This window comes from Merops nubicus, unplaced genomic scaffold, assembly GCF_000691845.1.
Source record: "Merops nubicus isolate BGI_N331 unplaced genomic scaffold, ASM69184v1 scaffold26491, whole genome shotgun sequence".
In the NCBI taxonomy this organism is placed as follows: domain Eukaryota; kingdom Metazoa; phylum Chordata; class Aves; order Coraciiformes; family Meropidae; genus Merops; species Merops nubicus.
The window spans coordinates 9,709-17,782 of NW_008589370.1; the positions used below are offsets into that span (position 1 = coordinate 9,709).

Sequence of the window (8,074 nt, forward strand, 5' to 3'; positions counted from 1 at the left end):
GGAGGGGGCGTCTGCTGAAGGGGATCCTGGGGCTGCCGTTGCAGATGCTCAGGGCGCTGCGGGAGAAGATGGAGGAGCTGCTTATAGTCCTGTGGCACCGCTCGCAGTTCTGCCGGTAGCCCCCGTAGCGGCAAGCGGAGTAGCTGGTGCAGCCGGAGAGCCCCACCAAGTCCATCAGGACCGCTTCCGAGTAGCTGGGCACCAGCTGCTGGTTGGATCGGATGTGCCACTCCAGCTCCGTGCTGTCCACCGTGTTGACGCGGGGCATCCTCCGGCAGAAGGTGCGCTCCTCGGCCGGCGTCACCGCCACGTAGTCGAACCCAAAGAGTTTCTCCACGTGGTAATGGACGTAGGAGGTGCGGTACTCGTTTAGCACCCGCAGTGGCCAGGACAGGGTCAGCAGAGCCGCCACCCAGAAGACGTAGTGGGATACGTACCAAGGCAGGTTGTCCGGGTCGGAAAAGGCCACCATGTATTCCTTGAAGTCCACGTTTTTGAGGTGCATCCCCTCCCTGGCCTCCATGTAGTCATCCAGGCCCTCATTTTCCGTGAAGAAGCGGGCCCGCTGGGTCAGGTAGGAGTTCTCCGACTCCACGTTGGCAAAGCTGAAACACTTGGTGAAGCGGAGCCGCGTGGCCGGGTAGCTCTCCAAGTCGATCAGGTCCTTGGAGATGTCCTTAACCCCGCAGTTGGAATAATCGAACTCGGCCTCTGCCACGTGGGTGTTGACCCGCTCGTGATACACCTGGGTGGTGGTGTAGGCGTCCCCGTTGCGGTAGCGGGTCACCTGCCGGGTCCTGCGGACGTAGTGGTAGCTGATGGCCTTCCACCAGATGCAGGGAGTCGCCTGCTGCATCCGCTGCACGCGCTCGTGCACGCTCTCCACGTCCACTTTGTACTGCAGCTCGTTGCGGGTGTAGCAGTGCCAGCACTCCACCAGGTACACCACGTAGAGCATCACCAGGAAGGCTAAGGGGATGTAGACGTAGCCGTTGGAACAGGGGCTGTCGTGGTACATCATGGACTTGCCCTTGTAAGCGCTGTCAAAGGTCAGCCGGGTCACCTTGGTGACGTGGCACCAGGTCATGGCTCCCATGCAGCCATACATGAGCAGGGACAGCAGCAGGCATTTCCAGTGGGACTCTCGGCACAGGGACTTGCTGAGAGACTGCTTCACCGGCCGCTGCTGCTCCAGGGGACCAGGGAGAAGGGGAGAGAAAACAAGAGAGGAGTCAGTAGGCTGCAGCAGCAGGGGGAAGGGGAGCAGGCAGCAGGGTGCCACGCTGGCACCTCTAGCTCCACGAGCAGGGACAAAAGAGCAGGTGCCACAGGGCTCCCAGCCTCAGCGGGAGGCCGGAGGCCAGGATCTCCCCCAGGATGGCAGTCCCACAGCACGGGCAGCTGTCACCCCCTCCTCCCTTCACGGTGCTGTGCCTCTCTGTGGGAAATGGCCAGAGCCCAGCTTGGATGGGAAGGAGAGCAGCAGAGGGCAACTCTGCTAGCCCGCACCCTGAGAATCCCCTTCTTCAACGGGGACTAACACCCACCACTGCCACGGCCCGGGCAGGGGTACTGAAGCACAGCAGGATGGAGGCTGGGGGATCTCCCCCATATATCTTGGTTCCTGCACCCATCCCACCAGCACAGCCAGCTCTAACTGATGGTTGTGCCACCTGAACACCTCACCGCAACTCATGCCACCACACCTCTCACCGCTCGCCCCCCAGTCTCTCCCCCTTCCCCAGGCACAACCAACAGCAACATTCAAGTTTCTCCTGCCAGGGTAGCACAAGGGGCCTAGTAAGGCACTCTGTAAGGCAGAGAAATGGACCTTCTGCAGCCAGAAAGGCCTCTGCTTGGTAGTGGTGATTCCCACCATAACACCGAGCAGCCCAGGAGGCTCTGAAGTGCTTCTCAAGTGCTTTACAAACAACACAAACAGGAAAGTACTTTTCTGTGACTGAAAGGCAGCTACCTCTGGTGGAAGAGAAAGCAAATATGGATAAACATCCTAAAAGGTATTCAGGCAGGCAGTAAAGAGCACCCCACCGATCTGCCACAGCAGGGGGGACAAGTGGCCAGTCACAGCTGCCAGCAAATATCCCTGCCTACACTGGTTTTTTTTTAGATGTGACATCTCACTCTTCTGGAAAAACTGCTCACAGGTTTTTCATGGTAAGGAACAGGCAGGACTTCAGCAACAGGACTTTTAAAAGGGACTGCATTGGTGCCTTCACTATAGCAATGGTGTAGGGTTTCACAAAGACCCAGGAAAAAAAAAAGAAACAAACACTTAAGGAAACTTCTGTCACTCTGCAAGACCCTGAACTCTCACGACTCAACCCAGCTTGGTCAGTGAAAGCTGACGTTACGGACCCTGAACTCCCACGAACCAGTTCAGCTTGGTCAGTGAAAGCTGACGTTACCAGACCCAAAGGGAGAATGTGCAAAGAGGCTATTTGCTTTCCTATACAAAAGACTTCATCCAGCCCAAATGCCATCCAACCCAGCAATCTCCAAAGCTGCAGCCTGAGAGAGAATGGCAAGAACCCTGGCCTTGTGTAGATGCCACAAAACTCAGCAAGATGCTTTCAGCTTTGCTATCCCTCTCCAGCTGCAGGCAGCATGGCTCCTGAGCTCACCCCTGCCGTTGCAGGGGCTCACACCAGCCCTAGTGCAGTGAAGTTCAGGCCTGGCCCCATCCCTCCTCCATTTCTGAGTGTACTGAGCTGGAGAGGTCTTTCATCCAGGGATCCCAAAGAGCTCAATGGGCTCATGATACTAGAAAGCAGGGGGGCCATTTTCATTCTTGTATGAAAAGGAAAACTGAAGCAAGAACCAAAGGTCACAAAGCCACTGGCAAGTCTAGGGACAGATTTGGGCATGTCCTTTCCTCTGTAAATCTCCCCTGCTCTCCCCAAAGAGCCCCTCAGCCCTGGCTTGGTCCCGTAGAGTCCCACATGCTAATCTTTTCTCCCTACACCCTGCCAAAGCCTGGTCCACCCCACACCAGTGGGACTTTTGCCACTGCAATTAGCAGGGCTGGATCCAGCCCAAATCTCCAAGTGATGTTTCTCCCCCAGAGGCAGGGAGCTTCCCTTCCTGCCCACCCCAGCAGCCAGCCTGCGACGAGATGAGGGGAGCAGGCGGCACATCCAGAGGGACAACCGGTGGCAAGGGAACGGCGGCACGTCCCAAGCAGCAGTGGCACTGAGCCACTTCTTTGGAGCCATCAGGGGAGGGTGAGAACTGGTCACAGAGCCACAGAGCCCAGGGCAGGCCGGCGGGGCAGTGCAGGGCTGCAGGCAGCAGGGAGAGGTGCAGCGCCTCTGCTCAGCAGCTCCAGCACACACACACGCACGCCCCAGCCTTCCCAGCGTGACCCACCACTGCAGCAGCCTCCTGGTCACGGGGCAAGAAGGGAACCCTGGGTAAGAAAAAAGGGAGGGAGGAGAGGAAGGGTGCCCAGCCAGCACACAGAGCCTGCTTGGGTCCACGCTGCAGTTAGAAGGGCCTGCCCAGATGCCTCTGGCTCTGCTCGGCCGCAGCACGGCTCTCCTGCGCTGGATTGCTGTGCAACCACCCGGGCGGCTGAAGGCTTCCTCTCCCACTGATGCCTTCTGCATTGCAATTCTTCCCCGGCAGCAATCCTGGCTGTGAGGCTCCAGGGAGGCTGATCGGCCAAAGGAGGAGCATGAGGAGGGTCTGAACAGGGACTCAGGGACACGCGAGGCACCCGCAAACCCCGGGATGTCTGCGGGGTGGGAGGGCTCGCACAGAAACAGTGCCTTGTCTGGGGGGCAGGGGGAGAGGATCTGCAAACGGATCACAAGGGTTAAAGCAAAGCATTCAGCTCCCTCATTTGCTAAGTTGGGAAAGGGGCACCTGAGACAGGTCTTTGGCCAGGTCCCTCTGAGAAAAGCAAATTCCACATCCTAGTCGCTCCCCGGCCCCTCACATTCGGCGCTGCCTGCATCGAGCGGCGCGGGAGCAGCCCCACGGAGAGGCAGCCAAGCCCCTCTCTGATTGCCCACCCGGGGCCGAGCAGCACGGGGAGCGATGCAGCCCAGGCTTGGTTCCAGGAACTGTGTTAGCAGGGCTCTGGTCCATGTATTAGTCTCCTCCTAGGACTACGCAGCATTTAGATACTGCAGCGCTTTTACAGGGTCACGCTAACCCCCGCTGTAAACTGTTTACAACCCAGTTTAGTCCTAGGCTTTTGAGGTAAAACACACACACATCAGCTGCCCCGGTGGGCTTTCGGGAAGCTGCTCAAGTGCCAATGACAGGGGATACAACCACAGCAGAGACGGAGGAGGAGCCAGCTGCAGAGTCTAATCCCGGTAGGAACTGCAGCATCCCTGCTCCTCTCTTGGGCTGCAAAGGGCTCACAGGAGCAAACAACCGGCTCCACGGCTTCCCCCTGCAGAAGCAGCTGAATAAGGTTGCCTCTTTGAGCTCTTAGCCAGCCTTGAAGAAGTCCAGCGCAGCAAACACGCAGATGAAAAAGCCAGGGAAAGGGAAATCCTTTCTGTCCCAGAACAGTGTCACTGGGGGGAGAGCAGGCTCTGCTATAAATGCCATCGTCATCTGCCTGCTGCAGTCTGAGGGAACGAGGCAAAAGGCTTGCCCTACTTCACTGCAAGCAGGGCTTCCCTCCATCACTGAGAGCCTCCCGCACTGCTCAGGCTTCAGCACTGGAGAGGGGTAAGCAAACCACAACTGCAGGTGCACCTAAAGACCTCTGCAGTGCTAGAGGGCAAAACTGGTCCAGCCACGGCTTGGCCGACCCCTTTGTGGGATTCCAGTCAAATCCCTTCCCCATGCTTCAGTTCACCATGCAGAACACATAAGACAGCCCTCACCAAGTGCCTGGGCACTAACTGCAACACACATTGGGAAAGGCAAGGGGTAGACTGCTGTTACAGCCTCCTCTCCCTCATGCACAGCGTCTGCTTCTGATGTTGCCCCTAAGGAGAGAGGAGGTGGAGTCCCACACCTCCAGCAGCTGCTCTGGGATGCACAGGAAGACATGGAGGGGATGACTTACAGGTGGGATGGAGCAAATGGAGGTGCCCACAATGCACAGGGCAGAGGCAGAAGCAGAGGGGGCCCTCATCGCTGTGTGCACTAAACTCCTCTGGGGAATCCTCTTCTCAAAAAAGCGTGGAGGGGACAAACCTGCCCAGCACACCAGAGGCCAAGGACATGGGGCAAAGTACCTTCACCACCCCTACAGCCTTGACCTTGCAACTCTGAACATTAAACAACTCTGGAATTCTTTCAAGCTCTCCAAGCTCCTCTCTGAAACAGCCTGGCCCTGGCCCCATCTACCATGCCCCCATTTAACAAGTGTTCCCGTGCCCTCACCTCCCACACCTCTCACCCACCTCTCTCTGCAGAGACCCACCTGAAATCTGATTCACCCCCAGGACGCTAGGCCCTCACTTTACAAGACGCCTCAAGGTTCACAGGGTTAGATGTCCTAGAGATAACCCTCTACAGGACTGAAAAAGCCCCAGAGCAGCAGCCTGAAGGCCCAGGTAGCTCCCGAGTGCCAGGCTGTGACAACAGCTTGCAGGAGACTCCAGTGGGACTCCTGAGCATCAGTTTCCATGGCTCTACCCTGCTGATTCGCTTACATCATGCAACAAATGAATAAGCCCTGTTCCTTTTGACCTCAAATCCTCAGAACAAGGCAGGCAGGGAGGATCCACTCATTTCTAGGAACTGTCACCATCTTCCAAGGCCCTAGATAGACACTGGCAACTCCTGGTCGGGTTGGTTCCAGCAAAGACCCACATCACACCCCACATGCCTACAGCCCATATTCAGGAACTACCTGCCTAGAAGAAAGAGCTGGCTCAGCCCCAGGCTGGCAGCGTTGCCATCTGCAGAGGAAAGGGGAAGGCTGAGCATTTAAGAGCCAGGAAACCCTGCCAGGAGTCAGCTCCTGCAATGGTACCAACGTCTCCATTTTACACAGCAACTTGGAGGAGGGCTGGTTCCTTTTGCTGGATCCCACCTGAGCAGCAGGTCAAGGACCTGCTTTTTTTTCTTTTTTTCTTTTTTTTTTCTTGTTCCCAAGCTGAAGAGCTTGCCCCTGGGCATCTCTATCCTCCAAGGTGGAAATGCATTGTTGAGTGAGAGTCAGCTCACCACAATTAAGTATAGGTGTATGCATGTCATGCCAATGGGGAACAAGGGCTCAGCCAGCTCTGGCTGGTAGTTCTTACTACTTGCCTTGCTGGAACAAGCTGAGCAACACCAGAAGCCCTGCCTGGCTCTTCGATACACTGACCTGAGATACGTCAAGAAAAGGCACCTTCAGATAAGACAGAGTATGTTTCCTACCATTTTCCAGTTCCCAGATATTTCCTCTGGTTCCCTGCCAGACCTAGTCAATGGACTCTTACAGGTGGGATTCAGCTACGCTCTCAGGATGCTCAGCAATCCTGGCTCCAGCAGTTGGTCCTGATGGAAATGAGGACATCACTCTGCCAGTATGGCCTTATAGACACATTACAGGAGAGCAGGAACATCCTCTCCTCCCAATATTTCTGAAGTCAAGAGGACTGCCCTAGGTCAGTCTGTGGGTCCAAGCTCCCTACTAAGTAAGATCTCTCCTCCTTGCATTAGTTGAGACACCAGCAAGCACGGCACTGTCAGGAGAGGCTGCAGCTTCCCTCTCCTCCTCAGAAGGAGGGAGGAGAGCTCTCACCAGCTGCTTCGTGCAAGTCTGTGATAGCTTCTGGCTGTGGGAAGCGTGCCCCTAGCCTAAACAGTGCAGGTCATGGACTGCAGCCCTTCTGCCTGCTCCTATAGGGTAAGATTATACTGACACCCTAGTTGACAGCCACAACAGAGCAATCAAAACCCAGACGATCTTCTTGTAATCCTTGAGAGCCAGGGGATACTGTAGGCAAGGGAAACACGGGGGCACTGCCCCTGCTATGCTCCTTTCATCCCAACCAGCTCTCGCTCTGGCACCTCTCAAAAGCCCCTGTGCCCTCTTGAATGTAGCACCCAGCACTGCCAGGACACTGGGGGCAAGACCACCTCCCAGCGTGGCACAAGCACGTCCTCACACTAAAGAGCCACCTCATGGTTCAGCCACCCTGGTCAGGATCTGTTTGGAGAGCCTGAGCTCAGGGCACCAGGGGCTGTTGGATGGAAGCAGGAAGATACAAGCAGCTGCAGAGCCAAGGATACAGTATTTGTACAGTTTCCCAGTCCTCAAACTTCAGCACTCCTCTCCCACAATTATTTATATCTAAATATAAGTCTGTATATATAGAAGAACCATGCACAGGCATGCATGTTCTTCCTAAGCCAAGGAGGCAGAGAATACCAAGATTATGCAGCACTTGCTAACCGCAGCTCCTCAACAGCAGAGGACGAGTGATGTGCCAGCTTCTGAGCATCCCCAAAGCTGCCCTTTGAGCCATGGTCTCTCTGGGTGAGGACAACCCACCCCATCACAAGAATGATGCCCTTCCTACACTGCCCAGCTGCCCTGCATGGGCCACTGGCCCCATGGCACAAGGTGGGACTTGCTAGTCCGTGCAGTTGCCTTTTCTCCTCTTGGGAAGCCCAAGCTGCAAGCAAGATCTGTGGAGGCAGACAAAGGGGCTCGTTCACCTGCCCCCCCTCGCTGCTCCCTACGCACAGAGCACCCCGCTCCTGACCCTTTTTGGCATCTGCTGCCTGGAGTCCGGAAAAGTCATCAGCTGCGGGGGGACTGCAGCATACCTGAAGCCTTCTCTTCTGTGCTGGTACCCGGCCCTCCCTCGCCTGCCCCCGCTGCTCTGCCCAGCCAACCTCCAGCTGGAGCAGCCCCCGGGACAAGCCCAGGCTCCGCCATGTCCACAAGCCCTCTCCCCCGCTGCCCACCGCGTCTTTCCCTCCTCGCAGTGCCCGGGGCAGCCGTGCCACCTCCCGGCAGCCCCCAAGCCGGGGCGCGGGAAAGGGGGGGACTCCGTAGCAATCTCTCCCAGGCGTGACAACCTCTTCCCGCTGCAGCAAGCCCCAGCAGTTCCCCGCGCTTCTCTTGTACTTCTCTCCCTTCCTCCCA

The 8,074-nt window shown here is 56.8% G+C and overlaps 1 protein-coding gene across 1 annotated transcript in view; it reads right to left on the reverse strand.

Annotated features, from left to right (window-relative positions):
* The window catches only part of LOC103781865 (transmembrane protein 151B-like), a gene marked incomplete at its 5' end in the record, with an annotated part of 1,709 nt that extends 469 nt beyond the window's left edge, over positions 1-1,240 (reverse strand). Inside the window, 1 exon segment of the mRNA XM_008949588.1 lies at positions 1-1,240. This exon segment is cut by the window's left edge and continues 11 nt beyond it. Within this exon segment, the coding sequence (XP_008947836.1) occupies positions 1-1,240 (1,240 nt within the window).
* Between the last annotated feature and the right edge of the window lie 6,834 nt (positions 1,241-8,074).